Genomic DNA, 20,187 nt, shown 5'->3' on the forward strand with positions numbered 1-20,187 from the left:
TTTTTACTCTGTCTCTAAGCACTGCCCTTTTAATTTAAGCTCTTCTAGGCATGTGAGACAATAATAAAGCTCTGAAAGTATTTAATTTCATAAGGCATCAGGCCCTCATTGCTTCTCAAGTCCCAGTGACTTTTTTTGGTCATCTTTGGAACAGAGCCAACTATGCTTCATGTTTATGTTGGGAGCTATCTTGAAAACGGACCCTGGCAAGCTGGTAGTTTTCCTGTTCTTAATAATGTGAAACAAAAATGGGACATATACAATCACTCTGTGTTACTGTCTTACCTTGAGATGTCTCCCCAGTACCACTCAGCATCTTGTAAGGACATATTGTTATTCATGCCGTTGTTAGATGTTACAGTAGTGGGTTTGGGTGGCTTAGGAGGCAGTGCTGCAAAGGATGGAGAGGGGGAACAAAGTTTATTTTCATTCCCAAGTACAAGTCCAGAATAAAAACTATAGCTATCGTTCTTAGGACAAATGACATTACAGTATATCCAAAGAATGAAACCGGGAAACAGAGTCCCTGAAAATGGCAATTCCTGAAAACATCTTGAGCATTTTTATTTAAAAGAGACAGAGTACTATATTTCAAAGTATGGATCAAAAGAATTCAAAGTATAATAAAGAAACTGAGTCGGACAAGTGACAAAAATTCAAAATAAAATACATTTTCCAGTTTGCTTATAATAAAATTGGTGTCTGTTTCATTCCATCAATTATAAGATCATCAACATATGACCATGAGGAATCAAATGGTCTGGCTTAATTTCCTCTTCCTATTTAATTATCAAGGAGAAATTTGGTTGCTCTCTTTCACAAATGCTGTTATGGTAATAAAAACAGCCCATCGCTAGCAGCATGTTTCGGAAGAGGAATTAGGTTTCTCTGATCCTTAGTATTTTGTGCACTGATCTGCCAAAAACCACTTTAAGAAACCCATCTGTGACCTAAATATCCTTAGTGTTAAGCGTAATATTCTGCTGAATAAATTGTGTTCCAAATGCCAAGACTAATTAAAAACCACATCCCCCTTTCTCAATGTCAAAGCAGCATACATACACTAGTGGGTGCCAAGGAAGATACTGCAGCACTTCTGAATTACTAGCCGGGGAAAGGAGGGAGGGGGAAGGACAAAGCTGGAATCAGGATTTAGAAAAGGGGGGAGGGAGTTTAAAAAAATCAAAATAAATCCTGAATTAAGGGAGGGGGCTTAACTTTCAAGTTTTAAAGCTTCTTTCAATAGTTTTATGTAAGAATAATTCTGCAGCTTTGTGTAGATAAATGTTTCATAAAAATTAAAGAATAAAAAATGTAAGCCCAACTCATATCTGTTTTTACAACACCTTAAAATGAACAAGAGCAAGTAAAGCTGAGTATTTGACTTAGAATAGCTTCAAGGCCAGGAATTAAGTTGTAAGAATTGTTATATTTTAAATTCGCTTGCTAAAAGTACATGGTAATGTGTTATCACTGCAAAGTACCAGGGCTTTCTCTCACATTCTGTCTCCTGCCCCCCAACCCCGAAGACCAGAAGCAAAAAGGATGAAACATTTTAACCACAAAACACCGTACAATAACAACATGATCTAAACAGCAATGAATTAAAAATAGCAAAAGGCAGAACTAGAAAGTCTGAATTCAATTCACCTCAATTCAAGTAATAATAATTATTTATCATAATGTCCTGGCTTCTCACATGAAAACCAACAATTTCTTAAATTTCTATTATGTTCCAACTCATTTTATCCATGGGGAAAAAAGAAAGAAAGAAAGAAAGAAAGAAAGAAAGAAAGAAAGAAAGAAAGAAAGAAAGAAAGAAAGAAAGAAAGAAAGAAAGAAAGAAAGAAAGAAAGAAAGAAAGAAAGAAAGAAAGAAAGAAAGAAAGAAAGAAAGCAATCAAGACTAGAAATCTAAAGAGGACATCTGACAGCAGCTGTCAAAAAACTAACACGAACTAGCCCTCCACACACAATCATACACTGCAGCATTACCTGGAGGATCCATTTCTATGTAAAACATCAAGTCTGTGCCACAATGTATATCTGTCTTAGAACAGTCTATATCCAGGTCTTCCATATTCCAAACAGTATTGTACATTTGTATAAGAGTTTCCCTGGTTAAGCTCAGTTATAAGAAAAGAGTCAGGCTCTCTTTGTAATGGTGTCTTGGAATTCATTTTAAAACCTATAAGGGGCTGCACTGTAACCTATTACATCATACACTCCAGCCAATCAAGTCAGAATAATGTCACCAGACCCCTCCTGCTTCATCATTTTTGTTCTATACTAATCTTAACACTATTTCAATCTCGGGGAGACTGTACATTTAACAGGACCGCAATGTATGCAAGCTCATCTACTCAAAAAGGTGTTTAATATGACGCTTCCCTCCTTGCACGGAGTTTTCTAATTCATTTTTATGACTCCTTGCAGCATGGTACGTTCCACTGTTGGCAGGTTGACAAAAGCTGATATGCTGCAGCACGTAGCTTTTTTTTTTTCCTTTTCTTTTTCCCCCCCCTTTCCCTAGTGCATCTGGGTTTACAGATAGCCAGGTCATTTCTTGGTTTCAAAATCTTATGAAGATGTCAAAATTCTACACTTAAGGTAGAGTTTATAGCCCTTAAGTGGTAAAATTATAATAATAATAATAATAATACTAAAACCAAAAACTCTAAATCCTGAAGGATATACAAATTTTATTCTGATTTAATTTACTTGAGTGTTTCAAGCCCAGAGACCTTAAAATGTACCACTACATCAGAGGTATATTTTTTATAAGACTGCACAGAAAACCTTTCCCCTCTTTGAAATATTTTAAGGCTAAACATAATTGTATGGATCCCTCCCCCCACTCAATCGAAACAGGCATGGAAGTGAATATTAACAGAGAGGGTAAACATAATTATCAATGCTTAATGAGAACTAAAGCCGTAAAATGGAACAAAACTGGGTAATTTAATATGCCTCTCCAAACACAGATGGTTTATCCGTCACAATGCAGAAAGTACAGTATAGCTACAAATTATTCCTCACCCTTACTTCCATCATTATAGTTACTTTGCTATTAATTCTTTCATAGAGTAGAAAATCTCTTCATATTTTTTCCTCATTGTACCATCCCTCCAGTGTCTCTTTTTGGAGGCCAACATATCATCTCATCAGTATTTAGAGTTAAGACACAGATTTCGTGTACATCTATGATCAATTTCAGCCCCACTGAATTATCCCATGACACAGCTGACCCTACTGTGAGACCTATGTAAATCCCCACTATGAATCAGATCTATCACATTCAATGTATTCTAAAGAAAGAAGACACAACTCTCCCAAGACAAATGGTGCTTATTTGCACAGCTATGCAAGTTAGCAGAGTCCTTGAAAAAATGCCTGCATTATTTTTTTAAAATTGTATATCATGCATTTTTTAAAGACAATATGAAGAGTACAGATGGCACCAAAATTTATTCTTAGGATTTTCATCCAATCTGGACACGTGCTAAATGGACACTACAGTCAAAGCCATTGAACTGCTTGCATGTACTTGTACTATATATGTATACCCCACCCCCATTCCAGAGATAACACCTCCAATTCTATTTGTACAAGGTAAAAAGGTACTTAGAAAGATGAAGACACCTACAAAAGAGGGAGGGGTTGGGAATGCCTATGCTAAGTAACAATCTTTTTGCTTAATATAAGGCTTGTAAACTGCTCCCTCCCCTCTTTAAAGTTAAAAATAAGATACCATACTGGCCCCCAAAAGAAAAAATTAAAACAATACATTCAAAGCAATTTCTCTACAACTTTTCAGTTAGCCAACTCTGGACAGCTACACTTGTACAATCAGGTTAGCACTTAACCCAAACCAGTCTAGCTTGCTGTGATACCATATGGCAAGCCAGTACAGGGAGGACAGAGAGACAGGTGATTTTCCACTGCCTCCCTAGGACCTGGCTTAGGAACAACTTCTAACCAAGCACAATGTAATTATCTCCTTCCTTCTCTTCCAATCCAAACACAGCCTTTCCCTCCTGTCCCTCCACATACACCCACAAAAACTACTCTAATCCACCCCCATTCTACCACTTAAACCTCCCCCCAACTCGCAAAATCGCTAAGTACCAGCAGTATCCTAGAGGACACAATCTCATGCTTTTCAGGAGAGTGAAATCCAAGGGGGTGGGGTGGGGGGAAGACAAATCAGAAACAACTTACTTTGTAAGTTATGCATTGCAAATGTGTTCCTCTGAAATTCCTGGATCCAACAATATGAAAAATCTACAAAGCTATTTTTCCACCAAGAAAACAGAAAAAGCCCCCAGGCCTCCCCTAACCGGATCGGGAATTGGTTCCAATCCTGTCTGAACCAATTGAGGGGAGGGGTAGAAAAGTTTTCCTGAAGAGGAATTCTACAGCTTTCAATTAACGTTCCATAAAATCCACTAGGAAACGGTGGAAACATGTAGTCAGAAAAGCCGAGCCCTCCTTCTTCTGCTCTGCTGTGAACAGATGCAATCTCAGTGCAGTCCGAGGAGATCCATTCCTATCTGGCTCATCATTAAAAAGCGAACTCAATTTCAGTACTGTACTGTGGAAAAAAAACTCAGTCGCTGGCACGTCTCTCTCAGATAAAGATCTCAGCTTCATGATTAACTTGGGCAGGTTCAAATATTTGCTGAGCTAGGGATTTCAGGTGGGGGGAGGGAGAAGCCAGAGTCAAAGTAAAAGTTGTCATCAGCTAACAAGTGGCCAACACCAGGCTCACTTTCTCGTTTTAGCCGAGCACATGAGAGAGAAGGCCATTGTAAGCAGACCTAAAATAAGCTCTATAACTGGCTGCAGGACTAAAGCAACCGGCAGTCAAGCAAGGCACTATGAGCAGCAAACACAGGAAGCGGTTGGGCTAGTTCAGCAAAAAATAGAATCAAAGCTTTCCTTGTAAAGTTCTGAACCTCTCCGAACAACCCAGGCACATACAGAGTAACTGGCTCACAATCCTCCTCTCTCCTCCTCCACACTCCTCCGCTACTACAGGTGCAATCTGAAGACCCTTATGAAGCAGCTCCATCTGGGGCTGAATCCATTTAATAGCACTGGCAGGGGAGGGATTAAAAATACAGATTCCAAAACATTTGTAAGGGAGGGTTCCTCAGTAAAGCTATTATTACCAGGCATGAATAGAGCACTTCACGACCATGTGGAAACTTCTTTGCAGTCATTCCTATGAGGTTGATTTTGCCTGACAGTTAAATTGCCACACCATTTTCTAATAATTAAGAGGTGTGTCCGAATTATGTTTATCTGATGGCCACACAGGGCAAAGGAGAGGATGGGGAAGACACTGGAGTCAAATCATCCCAGAGGATGTTTTCATTTCCTGCATGTGAGGAAGTTACAGGAAGAAAGAAGGGAGCCATGAAAAGTCTAGGCTATGCTGTTAATATGAGGGACCAAAGGTATCACAGGTATCTCTATGGATGTTGCGAGCTCAGTAAGAGAATCTATACCACCAGTGGGGTGGAGGGTGGGGGGAGCGGCAAAACCAAGCTACAAGTGACATTATCGTTAAGTATTTTTAGCCACATGCAAATCAGCTAAAACCTACATCCATCTCATGCTTTTCTGCTTTCTATTCTGTGCACACTGTCCTCTTCAATCCCTTCGAAGCTAAAGGGTCTTCCCAATACCCATTATACTTTATCCTTGAAAAGCAATCCAGCATTCTATTGAGTGATCACAGTGCTAAGAGTAGAAATAGCAATATCTTGACACGTAATTAGCAGATACAAGCATCAAAAACATGCTTTAGGATTACTCTTGCAATGAATGGGGTACTCTGATCAAACGGCTAAAAAGTTCTGACATTCAAGAATGACTTAGAAAGCATCCCTCTGTGGACTAGCCTATAAAAAACCAACTTTACCAATGGAAAAGCATAGATTAATAATAAATTAAATACTGGCCAGCTAGTCACAAGGTTAGCATGTAGCCAGCTCAGACACTACTGCACTGATAGTTGCCATCTACCTTTCTAAAGCTCATCACTTTAGAAACCTCTTTTCTTTATCATAACTAGTCACAAGATACCATTCCTAAAGAATTTTCACTTCAATCAAATGAAAAACTCACAAGATTAAATTACCTTCCAAATCAACCAAGATATTGCTTATGTTTCAAAATCAAATTATCTAGCAGAGAGGATCTCTTTCCCAGTTACTGAGAGAGAAAAGTCTTATAATACAATACATATTTAGAAATAGTTTGCTTAAATAATTTCTTCATGAAATCTCTCTGTTATCCATGCAGATGCTACGATATTACTTAAAATACGGGATAAATCACTTCTCAATGCATCCTTCTCTTTGATAAATTACTATTAAAAAAACAAGCGACACACTTCTAATAGCTTAAAAAAGGGAGCCATCTGCTGGCAAAACAGAGAAGTTGTATAACTGTTTTCCTGAAAGAAAATTAAAAATGATCTCCAAGGCCATCCATTCCTGATTAAGCTGAATTTTCAAGTAAAATAGGAGTTTATGTAACTTGATGCGATTCTCTATGAAAATCACTTATTACCAAAAATGAACACAAACTCCATAGATTGATTATCTAACAACCAACAAAATGCCAGCAGGAATATTTCCTAAAGCTATTGCATGCATTTCATTATTATTTTTTTAACTAGCACATAGGGTCCAAAAGACATAGTCATCTTGATAAAACTTAACATATCCATAAAACTTGCTCGCATATCATGTCTTAAAAAATAAAGCACATATCAAACTTCATCTCCCAAATATTTTACAAGATCTAGTTCAAGATGCAAACCATCAGCAATTCACCTCCTGGAAGGCATACTCAAGACAAAGAATCACCCAGCTTCTATGAACCTTAGGACACCACTAAAAATTTGTTCATAGCAAAAAAGCCATGAAATAACTATTATTTTACACAAATTTTAAAAACTGTTTTTAAACATAAATTCACATACATTTTTAAAAAACGTTTTTAGAACCAAACATGAAAAAAGCAAATATTTAAGCTACAATTTAAAAAAAAATGCTTCCATATAATGCCAAAATTCTTTCAATCCTTTAAATCTGACAATATACACTAATATGCCCTTCAGATAATTGCTGTGAACTGAAAGTTCTTTTCGGATATACATCCATTGCTTTTTGTGACCAGTGCTTAATTAATTGCTAATAATAATTCTAGCACTTAAATAGCACTTCCAGGATTTTGAAGAGTATTATAAATATCACCTCCCTTTATCTTTGAAACAACCATGGGAGATAGGTGCTATTAGGAAACAGAGGTTAAGCAACTCTACCAGGGTCACACAATTATTGTGTCTAAGGCTATATTTGAACTCAAGTCTTCCCCAAACCAGCACTCTTATCTGTTGCACTGTTGCCTCTCTGCCAAAAACTATTGCCTCTGTCTTGCTCCCCTCTTCCTCCAAGTCAGCCAACTGGGGAATTCCTAGTCCCTTCTACCCATTTATACCTACAAGAAAGAAGGAAAAAGGTCTGAGGATCAATGAACTGGAAAGTTCATCTTATAAGAGGGAGACTGAGACCCACAGAACTGAGTGACTCCTCAAGGTTACTTAGGTAGTAAAGAGCAGGGCCAGGATTTGAACCAAAGCCAACAAAATCTCTGAGTTCAGGACTCTTTCCCCACTGCCCCACACTGCTCCTCCCTCAAAGAGAGCTAAAGCATGCCCTCAATTTACAAGCTGTAGTCATAAAGGCAGGCTGATATCTATTTGCATAAGAGCTAGACTTAAGAACTATCAACTTAAAAGTCCCTCCCTTTCCACAGAGATTATTATTCATTGGGTCACAGGAAAAAAAAAGTCTGTCTGTCGCCTGACGGTACAATGATGACTCCACCCTTCAAGGCCACTTTCCTCTAACCTCCCAGTCAGTTTCAGAGGAAGAGGAAAAGCCTGCACAGGCTAACCAAAAAGTAAAACTTATCTGTAAATCCAAAAAGAGAGGTGAGAAGGGGAAACAAGGGGGGAGAGAGAAAGGAGAAGGAGGAAAAGAAAAAGGAGAGAAGAGGAAAGAAAGAGAATTTTGCTAAAATGCACAGGCATCATTATTCTCCCTCACCTTGAACAAAGCACAACTACATTCTCTTTTCCAACAGAACATGGCAGGTCCTTCCTCTCTGTTCTTTCCTCCTGACCAACCAGGACACCGATTTTTTAAAAGTTCCATTTCTCCCCTTTGAAACCAGTCAGCCTTCCCATGTTATATCAAAGGCTAGGTCCAACAAAGCATTAGGAAACAGAAAAAAAAATTCTTGCAAGGCCATTCCCTCTACTCCAGGGCTTGCTTTTATAAAGGTTTGCTTGAAAATCAAACCCAGGACATTTAATAAGAATTATGCATCAGGTTCAATCTGAATGTACTGTATTGTATTGGAGGTTAAAAATTAACCGTGACAGATGCAATGGGGGTGGGGGGGGAAGGTGGGAGGTAAGGACAATTTTTAAATTTTCCTCATTTGATTTAAAGGTACAATTTTATACTTCAATTACTCCACTTTAGTATCTCTGACTATACCAGGAACATTTGTCAATGTCTTTATGACAAGTTCTATTCTAAGCCACAGAAATCTTTAGAGAAACTAAGCTTTAGTAAACTGTGGTTATAAAGAAGATAAACTACAAAAAAGAATTACTTCAAATGAATGTACCACCAATCTAGGAGTGTCAGAATAGAGTACAAGGAGCTTTTCAATGAGAGAGGAGGAGGCAATAGCTTATCAAGCCCAACAAACACCATGCTGCATGCTGGGAAAAGGTATAAAAGCAATATAAGATCTGCCTCCTACAGCTCAAAGAAAGGCATGGGTAGGGCAAAGTAATTGAGGATGCACGTGGAAAAGCAACCCCGTGTAATACAAAGAGTTCTGAGTTCTGAATTTGATCAAGAAGACGTGTGACCAAATCCCACCTCTGACACTGACTACCTACGTGACGGTGGCCAACTCTCTTTAACCCATGAGTTTCAGTTTTCTCTTTTGTAAAAGGGGGATATGAACAGGTAGGTGACGCAATGGATAGAATACCCGGCTTGGAGTCAAGAAGATTCATCCGAGTTCAAATCTGACCTTAGACACTTACTAGCTGAGTGACCCTGGACAAGTCACTTCACCCTGTCTGCCTCGGTTTCCTCATCTGTAAAATGAGATGGAGAAGGAAATGGCAAACCACTCTGGCATCTCTGCCAAGAAAATCCCAAAGGGGGGCATGAACAATCAGACATGACTGACTAACAACAACAAAAACAAATGGGAATGGAATTAACTCTTGATAGTATCTACAACTTCACCAGATTGTCTGGAGGATCAAATAATCTAGGACCATGGATTTAGACATGGAGAAGGCTTTCTGTGCCATCTAGTCCAACCTCTTTGTTTTAGAATTGAGCAGACTAAGGCCCAGAAAAGTGAAGTGATTTGTTTAATCTCACAACTCATAAGAGGCAAAACCAAAATCTGAATCCTGGTCCCCTGAATGTTAAATTCGGTACGCTTTCGACTATTTCACACTATTTAATAATGTACATAAAGTGTTTTGCACATAGCAAAGCACCATGAACGTCAGCAGCAATAACAACAATAATAACAAATTTAATACTTATATGATATGTTATAATTATTATTGGAGACATGGATGTGTTTGGGTAATTAGGATGATGGTCTTTAACACCAGGCTAAGAAATCTGGACATAATTCAGAAGGCAACAGGGAGCCATATAGATCCTAAAATAAGGAGAGCAACATGATACTAATAATGAAAACAGTGTTTAAAGAAGTTTTGGAGGGGGCAGAGCCAAGATGGCGGAGTGAAAGCAGTGACTTGCTTGAGCTCTCCCCCAAACCCCTCCAAATACTCATTAAAAAAAATGGCTCTAAACAAACTCTAAAGCAGCAGAACACACAAAAAGACAGAGTGAAGCAAATTTCCAGCCCAAGACAACCTGGATGATTGATCAGAAAGGTGCATCACGCCGGTCTGGGAGTAGAGCGTAGCGCAGCGTGGGCGTGTAGGCCACAGCAAACCTGGAGCAGGCCTCAGAGGACTGAATCACGGGCAGCTGTGGTGGCTTCCAGACCTCTCAACCCATGAACACCAAAGACAACTGAGAAGGTCAGTGGGAAAAGTCTGTTTCTTCCATGGTGAGAGGGGAACACCGGGTCTCAGCTTCAGTTTACCAAGAGTAAAGCATGTGGGCCCTGGGGGTGGTGGCTTCCTCCTGAGCTTCTGGGCCCACAGACTGAGGGGGGATCCGTTGGCTGATCAGAGGGGGATTGCAGGGATCTCTTTGCCAGTGCTGATGCAGGAATCTCTTCTTTTGCCCGTGTCTGGAACTGGGTCACAGTCCTGGGTGGCGGTGCCAGGGTGAGGAGAAGTGCTGGCGCAGTGGAGCTTGTAGTGGCTGTGAAGAGGAAACCCTCCTCACAGTTCCAGGACAGAAAGGAGTGCTTGTGGTCACTAATAGACCACAGCACAGGCCAAGAAAGGAGTAAACAACTCACCCCTTATCATACCACCTTGGAAGAACTGCAAATTTACATGTCCCTACAAGTATCTCTGAAAACAGCTGCACAAACCCCCGAAACTTGGGACAGTACATTCTCCACATTGGAAGCAGACTCTTACCTTAACAAAGAGTTTAAAACTCAAGTAATTGGCCAGGATCATGAGCAAGCAGCGCAAAAAGAGTCAGACTATATTATCTTACTTTGGTGACAAAGAAGATCAAAACATACAACCAGAAGAAGACAACAAAGTCAAAGCTCCTACATCCAAAGCCTCCAAGAAAAATATGAAATCAGTCCCAGGTCTTGGAAGAGCTCAAAAGGGATTCTGAGAAGCAAGTAAGAGAAGTAGAGGAAAAACTGGGAAGAGAAATGAGAGTGATGCAAGAAAATCATGAAAAACAAGTCAACAGCTTGCTAAAGGAGACCCAAAAAAATACTGAAGAAAATAACACCTTAAAAAATAGCCTAACCCAAATGGCAAAAGAGGTCCAAAAAGCCAATGAGGAGAAGAATGCCCTAAAAAGAAAAATTGGCCAAATGGAAAAGGAAGTCCAAAAGCTTACTGAAGAAAATACTTCCTTAAAAATTAGAATAGAGCAATTGGAAGCTAGTGACTTTATGAGAAATCAAGACACTGTAAAACAAATCCAAAAGAATGAAAAATAGAAACAATGTGAAATATCTCATTGGAAAAACAACTGACCTGGAAAATAGATCCAGGAGAGAGAATTTAAAAATTATTGGACTATCTGAAAGCCATGATCAAAAAAAGAGCCTAGACATCATCTTTCAAGAAATTATCAAGGAAAACTGCCCTGATATTTTAGAACCAGAGGGCAAAATAGAAATTGAAAGAATCCACTGATCTCCTCCTGAAAGAGATCCCCAAAGGAAAACTCCTAGGAATATTGTAGCCAAATTCCAGAGTTCCCAGGTCAAGGAGAAAATATTACAAGCTGCCAGAAAGAAACAATTCAAGTATTGTGGAAACACAATCAGGATAACACAAGATTTAGCAGCTTCTACATTAAAAGACCGCAGGGCATGGAATATAATATTCCGGAGGGCAAAGGAGATAGGATTACAACCAAGAATCACCTACCCAGCAAAACTGAGTATAATCCTTCAGGGGAAAAAATGGTCATTCAGTGAAATAGAGGACTTTCAAGCATTTTGATGAAAAGACCAGAGCTGAATAGAAAATTTGACTTTCAAATACAAGACTCAAGTGGAACATGAAGAGGTAAACAGGAAAGAGAAATCATAAGAGACTTATAAGGCTGAACTGTTTACATTCCTGTATAGAAAGATGATATTTGTAACTCATGAGACCTTTTCAGTATTAGGGTAGTTGGAGGGGAAAAATTATATGGATAGATAGATAGATAGATAGATAGACAGACAGATAGATAGATAGATAGATAGATAGATAGATAGATAGATAGATAGATAGATAGATAGACAGATAGATAGAGGGGACAGGGTGAGTTGAAGATTAAGGGGTCATATCTGGAGAATAAAATAAAGGGATGAGAGAGGATTATACCGGGAGAAGAAGAAATGGAGAGGTAGAACAGGGTAAATTATCTCACAAAAAAGAAAAGAAAAGGCTCTTAAAGTGGAGGGGAAACCGGGGAAGGTGAGAGGGAATGAGTGAATCTTATTCTCATTGTATTTGGCTTAAGGAGGGAATAACACACACTCAATTGGGTATGGAAATCTATCTTACCCTACAGGAAAACAGGGGAAGAAGGGAACAAGAGAGCAGGGGAATGATAGAGAGGAGGGCAGATTGGGCGAGGAGGGACAGGGTCAAAAGAAAGAATAGAATAAATGGCTGGGGGGGGGGGTGGCAGGATAAGATTAAGGGAAATAGACTAAGTTTTTCACACCATGACTACTATGGAAGTGTTTTCCATAACTGCACATGTACAACCTATATTGAGTTGCTTGCCTTTTCAATGAGGGTGGGTGGGGAGGAAGGAAGGGAGAAAATTTGGAACCCAAAGTTTTAAAAACACGTTTAAAAAAAAAGTTTTCACATGCAACAGGGAAATAAGAAATACAGGAAATGGGGTACAAAAGTTTATCCTGCCCTACAGGAAAATAGAAGGGGAAAGGGATAAGAGAAGGAGGGGAGAGATAGAAAAGAGGGCAGACTAGGGGAAGGGGTATTCAGAATGCATGCCATCTTGGGGTGGGGGGAGGGACGAGATGGGGAGAAAATTTGGAACTCAAAATCTTGTGGAAGTAAATGTTGAAAACTAAAAATAAATAAATCTATATTAAAAAAATAAAAATAAAGAAGTTTTGGTTGGCAGAATTTTGCAGGATAGATTTTAGTGGGATTTGACAGATATGCTAAAGATCTGTTGCTTGAGTCTAAATTTAGATTAAGGGTGATAGTGGAAAAGGAGAGGAAGAGTAAATCCAACGCAGCATAGGGAAAAGTCCCATTGGACAAGGAATCAAGACACATGAGATCTAGTGCCAGCTCTGCATAACTATGTTACTGTAAAAATGAAGGAACTGAATCAGATGGCCTCTAAGATGTCTTAGTCAGCCCTTACATTCCATGACCACAATACATTTCAAATAAGGAAATAACAGGTTTCTTTCTTTTTTTAAACTGTCTAACAAAAGAAACAATACTGCTAACAGTTTTACTTTACTGCCTAACAAAATATTTTATCAGTTACCAGCATCATGATTGGGAGGGTATTGTCGCTAGATTAAAAGTACTGAAAGGCAGACTGTTCTCTCACATTGACTCTTAAATATCCCTGAACTTTTCAACGATTCTGTCCCTTCCCCTTAGGAAAATAGCTGCATTAAATATGTATGACGAATACAGGCACAATTTAACTGCTGTGTTTTGTTTAAATTAGGGATTAAAATTATTTAAAGAGAATTACTCAATTTACACAGCAGCCTAACTCTTCCTATGTGCTAGGACCTCTCCCATAAATACCATGTGATAAATTCGTAGACCCAAATATAAATCCACTGCAGCTAATTCTGCAGAGGAAGGCAGTGGTTTTGTAAGGATATTCCTTACAGAAAGGCACAATATTAATACTATACAACAAATAGTTGTACATACATGTGAACTATACAAGAGGATGACATTTTTATAATGAAAGTGAAATTGCCATGTTATTGTAGAACAGACTACTTCAACCCTCTCATTTTACAAATGAGGGAAAGGTTCAGCTTTTATCACTCTACCCCACAACCTCTCAATAGCCAACATTTATACAGTGCTTTAAAATTTGAAAAGCACCATTTCCTTTGATCTTCAAAGCAACCCTAAAAAAGTATTATTATTCCCATTTTATAAATGAGGAAACTGAGGCCGAGAGGCCAAAGGGTAGGTATGAAGCTTGAAACACCTTCTAATGGTGTACTCTATCTTTCATGACAGGTTCATAATTTTTAATTCTCAACATAAATTACAATTAGCGAAACACAAGTTCCTAGGTTCTCCCTAAATTTCACTTTGGTTAACCTGACCCTTCCTTACCAGGTCCATTCTAAATAAACAGAATCTCTCGTTTAACCCTTGGTATGTTTTTGTACACAGCAGTATAGTACTGATAAAACATACTAGTTTAAAAAAAAAAAGTTAAATGTCTGTATCTGACTATACATACAGGGTCTTGAAATCTAAGGTCTAGGGGTTTTTCCTTCTTTCATCCACAGCATGTACAGTGTAAGTATAAAAGATCAGCATTTACTTCTCATCAGTACTACTGACACATTTCCAGATTGGTCAAGGGGGTCGTGAGAAAAAGTTATCTCAGAGGAGGAAAGATCGAGCTATGATTTCAAATGAAAACTACCACTCATCGAATCTGTTCCCTGCTCTGTTCAACAGTTGATGGAACACCAACCAGCCTGCTTTCAAAGAACTATCTGGCTTGCTACCACTTGCTGCAGCTACAGCGAAGACTCTGGCTTTTGATGGTTTGTATTATTGAAAATGTTTTTTTATTTTTCTTGACAAGACATCTCTCTCGGCATACCTGCTTCCAAAACACACATTGCAAAATACTCCAAATTCTGGGGTAATTATAAATTCCCTACTTTATAAGTATTAGAAAGAAAAATAAGAGTGTCAACTACTGAAAGCAACCCTGTTCAAGTATCCTGTGGGAGAAGGAAAGCATACAAGGACCTCTGTACTCATCATTTAAATCCTGAAGTGTTGAAACCAGTGAACACGTACCCCACACACTGACTTTCGGCTCAATCTTTATCAAAAAATGAACATGCTTTTTAAATGGAACCAAATTCTACAAGAGGCTTATAAATGTCAAGAAAAAGGACGGTGGATAAGGCGAGAAAAGCTTCTTTAAATTTTAATAAAATAAAAACAAAAAAAGGCAAATTAATATGCTTTTTAGATAGAACCAAATTCTACAAGAGTCAAGAAAAGGAAGTGGATAAGGCGAGAAAAGCTTCCTTAAATTTTAAGAAAATAAAAATAAAAATGGTAAATTAATATGCTAAATAGAACCGAATTCTACAAGAGCCTTATAACTGCAAAGAAAAGGAAAGGGGATAAGGCAAGAAAAGCTTCTTCAAATTTAAAGAAAACAAAAACAAAAACGGGGGAAGGAGGGAGGCTGACCTGGTGCAGGCTGTCGTTCATTCCATTCACTTGAGATCAAAAATTCTATTGTTTTTATGAGGTGCTCGGCATTATCAGAGCTGCAAAAACCAAAGTTTCTTATCAGAAATCTTTTGCTTTAAAAAAAAAATAGAAAATACACATCTTTCTCTACAAACAGGAGATACAAACATGCAGACCCATTAATGGGCCGGCCCTTTTAAAGCATGTTTTGCCCCAAAAATTGAAGGTGTAGGATATCAAAGGGATGACCAACATTTTTACACACACACACACACACACACACACACACACACACACACACACACACTTACCCTGTGATGGGAAATCTGAAAAGCATAGGGCTGAAAATTTCAGAGAGAGATCTCGCGTTCAAAAGATTTTTGCTCGAGGCTTGGCAGAGTTTGAAAAAATGTTTTAGCAAATACTGAAGCGTGAGCGCATGCTGATGAGGTATGTGAGGAGTCCTCATAAGCTTCTTTAGCATCTGGACATAATCTTCTGTGCTCTGTAGCTCTACAAGGAGAAACAGAAACTGCTTCTGAGATCAGCAAATAAGCAGCCAGCAAGTGTTCCCACTCTCTGCCACAACTGCACAGGTACAAATGAGAGCAAAGTTTACACCCGTTTTCATGAGGAGCAGGGTATTTGTTCTTCTCGTTAGAAACAGTATCTCCATGACAAAGTAAGATCTTCTTAAGCCAAATGCAATTCTAAGCGACACTTGGCACAAGCCACAACCGAGTGTTCACTGGTGGGTGATTGGCTAACTTGGAGATGTACCCGATAAGTGACACAGGTTCTAACTTTTAAGGTTACTAACCACGATATCCTGCCCCAAAGAGCACGTGATGAGAGCATTAGCTCCTCACTGACATCCATCTTTTGTGAACATACACTGTAACAATCATCAAAAAAAAAAAAACCTGAAATGGGCATACTCATTCACCAGTCTCCTATCCCAATTCCTTGAAACTACCACTGAACCTCTGAACACTGTGTCCTCTGCTGATAGTGAACTTTGCCAATACTGATAAAAGGTTAACAATTAGCCATTTCGACATGTGGACACATCCTTCTGGGTAAACTTCTATTTGATGCTTTTGTGACTAGGGTACAATAGACAATACAGTTTCATGGGGAAGAAATGAGCCATTTAATATTAATCTTTTCTTATTCAGAAAGAAGAGCTTATTAAGCATCTACTGTGTGCAAAGCACCTTTAGAACTTACATTCTACTAGGGGGATACAGGAGTAAGCTAGATGGCTCAGAGGAAACAGCACTCTGCCTAGAATCAAGAAGACTTGAGTTCAAATCTGACCTCAGATATTTATTACTTGTGTGTCCCTGGGCAAGTTACTTAACCTCTATTTGCATTAACCCACTGGAGAAGAAAATGGTAAACCACTCCAGCATCTTTTGCCAAGAAAACTCCATGGACAGCATCAGTGTGCTAAGATCCATGGGGTCACGGAGAATTGGACATGATCGAACAAGTGGGATACAACAGATGCAGAGATAATACAAGGTATATACACAACATAAATACAGTGATTTCAGGGGGGACTGGTGGGGAGAGAACACCTGTGGAATAAGGAATGGCTTTCTGACAAAGGGAGAGAGAGCAATTGAGCTTTGAAGGGAACTAGAGGCTCAAAGAGTCAGAAGTAACTAGGGAGAGTATTCCAGGCAAAGGAGACAATTTATGCAAAGATGGAGGTGGAAGATGTAGCTTCACTGGGCTGGAGCACAGTGTGGAGGTGCAAACAAAGTGCAATCAGCTTGGAAAGGTAAGCTGGCTCTATAAACAACATGTAATTAAGTTGAGATCTCTAAATGCATTCTTAATTGAGTTGTCTAAAAAGAGAAAACCAACCTTGTGCTACAGAAATCATTTCACTGTAAACTGTCCCTGGAATGACAGGGTTTGGCAGGTCCAGGAGATATCTCTTGAAAGCGTCTGACAGGAACTGTACATCAATGACATCAAAGTCCACTGAAGAGGCATCTGTAAAATAAGAAGAAATACATTTTTTAAGATGTCAAGAATTTTAACATATCTGCAGTCTTTTAAAATACTTGCTTCCAAAGCTGCAAAGCAAAATGTAGTGATAACCAGAGCAGTAAAATGAAAGAAGATGGTAAGAGGCTTGGTATCTCAAAAGGGTTCTTACATATCACATCTATGTTACTCCAAAGTCTCAAATTGCTGTGATGGTCACAAATGCACTGATTGGACCCTCCAAATTAACACAAATTTATCTTAATTTTTTTGGAAAAATTTACTATTATTATGTTACAGAATTTCAGTAACTGTCAACCATCAGGATGTCCATGTATTAGTTCATAAAAAGATTAAAGCTATTTTTCCTGACATTCAACAAAGGTTTATGAAACATCCATTATATGCAAAGTAACAACAATGTAGCTATTTGGATAGCCACTCAAAGCAATTTCTAGAACTACTGGTTCCAGAGACTTGAGAAAAAGGTTAAGCAACTCTGAGGTACCACATCACACCTATCACATTGGCCAACACAACAAAACAGGAAAATGATAAATGCTGGAGAGGATGTGGGAAAATTGGAACGCTAATATATTGTTAGTGGAGTTGTGAAATGATCCAACCATTTTGGAGAACAATTTGGAACTATGCCCAAAGGGCTACAAAAATGTGCATACCCTTTGACCCAGCAATAGCACTTCTAGGGCTATATCCCAAAGAGATCAAACAAATGGGAAAAGGACCCACATGTACAAAAATATTTATAGCAGCTCTTTTTGTGGTGGCAAAGAATTGGAAATTGAGAGGATGCCTATCAACTGGGGAATGGCTGAGCAAGTTGTGGTATATGAATGTAATGGAATACTATTGTGCTATAAGAAATGATGTACAGGCTGACTTCAGAAAAACCTGGGAAGACTTATATGGTCTGATGCTGAGTGAAGTGAGCAGAACCAAGAGGACTTTGTATACAATAGCAGCCACGTTATGCAATGACTAAGAATGTTAAACTGAACCCTTCTCAGCATTACTAGGATCTAAGACATCTCCAGAGGCCTCGGGATGGAAAATGCTGTCCACATCCAAAGAAAGAACTATGGAAGTCGAATAGCTCTCACTTATTTTTACCTTCAGTTGAGTTTTGTTTCATCTTTCTGATAGTTCCTCCTATTGGTTTTAATTTTTACTTACAACTTCACTAATGTGAAAATATGTTTAATGGGTATGTAAATGTAAAGCCTATGTCAGATTGTTCGCCATCTTGGGGAGGGTGGGGGGGGAGAAAAAGGGAGAAAAAAATTTTCAACTCAAAAGCATATGGAAAAAAAAAATTAAAATTAAAAAAAAAAGTTAAGCAGCACTATGACAAATTATTCTCAATAGGTACTTAATAAGTATCAGAATCAAATCCACGAAAGAGGCAAATAAGACATAACTTTCACAAAGTTTACATCCAGTTATAGAAACCCAACACATACATAAAATGATAAATGCATTAATAATCAACTGTACATATTTACTACTATGTGTTAGAGACTGGGAATGAAAAGAGAAAAATTTTACAATCCTTGATCTTTTTTGGAGGAGACTTACATGCACATATTTTATAAGAATATGTAAAGTAAATGTAAATTAATTTGGGGGGAGAGGGGTAAGAACTAAGTTGGGGGAGAAGCAGAATCAGAAAAGTAGGATATGGCATCTGAGTTGAATTCTGAAGGAAATGGAAAGGAAGGTATGAGAAAGTTGGAGAGTTAAGTTGTAGTCCATGAGCGAAAGATTTCAAATGTCAAAGAGAGTTTTTATTTGACCCTAGAAATAATAGGGAATGACTGGAATTTATTGAATGGGGGAGTGACATAGTCAGACCTGTGTTTTAAGAAGATAACTTTGGCATCAGAAAGGAGAACTGGAGAAAGGAGACATTTGAAGCAGGTAGGACCGATTAGAAGGCTATGGTAATAATTCAACTGCAAATTCCTCATAAACAGCAAAGAATTCAGAGACAAGCCACTAAGGTCTGACTCATGAGAAAAGTTTCTTGGAGGAAGGGTAGCTTGAGCTGGGCCATGAAGGACTTATGCAAGAGGAGGTGGTGAGAGAGGATATTTCAGGCAGTAAGAACAATGAGAGGGAAGTTAGAAACAGGAATGTACGTGATGTTTGAATGCGGTGTAAGGAAGGAGATGTCACAGTGATAATAAATAAATAGTCTTGTTTGGCTGGTAATGAAAGTTTGTCAACAAGGTAATGGGAGATTGAAGAGTGAGGATAGGTTGAGACCAGAAATTTTATAGGGGGCTAATAACTGTGGACTTCAGTCTTTTTTCCTGCAGGCAATGAAGTGTCTCAGCAGGTTTCTAAGAAACAAAGTAGTCTTTTGGAAAGGTTAGTCTGGCACTGGTATGTAGAATCAGTGTGTAAGATGGTAGCAACCAAGATGACGGCAAGATGAAGAGTGTCTAGACTGGGGTGATGGCAGCGGGAAGGGGCAAATGTAAGACATTTGGTGACCACATGGATATGGATATGGGAGACGGGGTGTCTGAGGGAAGAATCAAAGATATGTTGATATTTTGAGCCTAAATGGCTGGGATAATGGGCAATAAATACCTAAGACAGTTCAGAATCACTCCAAGATTGCACAGAAAATAGAAACGGTACCCTGAAAAATCCCTTACCATAAGCCCAGTTCACTTCCCCAGCAAACCACCTGCTACAAGGTTAAGATGCTTGTAGTACGAAGTGTCATAAGAAGACAGACACAAAAAGCACCGAGACAGATCCAACTGGTACAAAGCAATGGGAGGTAAGAAAAAATATTGCAGTTTGCAAGGTAATACTCCAAACCACTTCGGACCCTACCAAGAACAGCTAACCACAGATTACATTTGTACTCTGTGTGGAAAGGCCTGTGGGTCACACATTTGACTTGGCTGGCCCTAAAGAAAGAGAGAGGAACTACAGCAGCATCTATTC

The 20,187-nt window shown here is 38.7% G+C and overlaps 1 protein-coding gene across 3 annotated transcripts in view; it reads right to left on the bottom strand.

The window, feature by feature from the left end:
- PIK3R1 (phosphoinositide-3-kinase regulatory subunit 1) overlaps positions 1-20,187 on the bottom strand; it is a 102,440-nt gene that overhangs the window by 11,472 nt on the left and 70,781 nt on the right. Inside the window, exons 5-8 of one of the 3 annotated variants that reach the window (XM_020998363.2) lie at positions 17,080-17,211; positions 15,516-15,717; positions 15,202-15,281; positions 286-391 (exon numbers count right to left, since the gene is read on the bottom strand). In XM_020998363.2, the coding sequence (XP_020854022.1) occupies positions 286-391; positions 15,202-15,281; positions 15,516-15,717; positions 17,080-17,211 (520 nt within the window). Of the gene's footprint in view, positions 1-285; positions 392-1,994; positions 2,479-4,220; positions 4,971-15,201; positions 15,282-15,515; positions 15,718-17,079; positions 17,212-20,187 lie in introns of those variants that run through there. The other 2 variants (XM_020998364.2, XM_020998365.2) reach the window with 2 other exon arrangements.

The sequence above is a fragment of the Phascolarctos cinereus genome, unplaced genomic scaffold (genome assembly GCF_003287225.1).
Source record: "Phascolarctos cinereus isolate Bilbo 61053 unplaced genomic scaffold, phaCin_HiC Scaffold_4;HRSCAF=312, whole genome shotgun sequence".
Taxonomy (NCBI): domain Eukaryota; kingdom Metazoa; phylum Chordata; class Mammalia; order Diprotodontia; family Phascolarctidae; genus Phascolarctos; species Phascolarctos cinereus.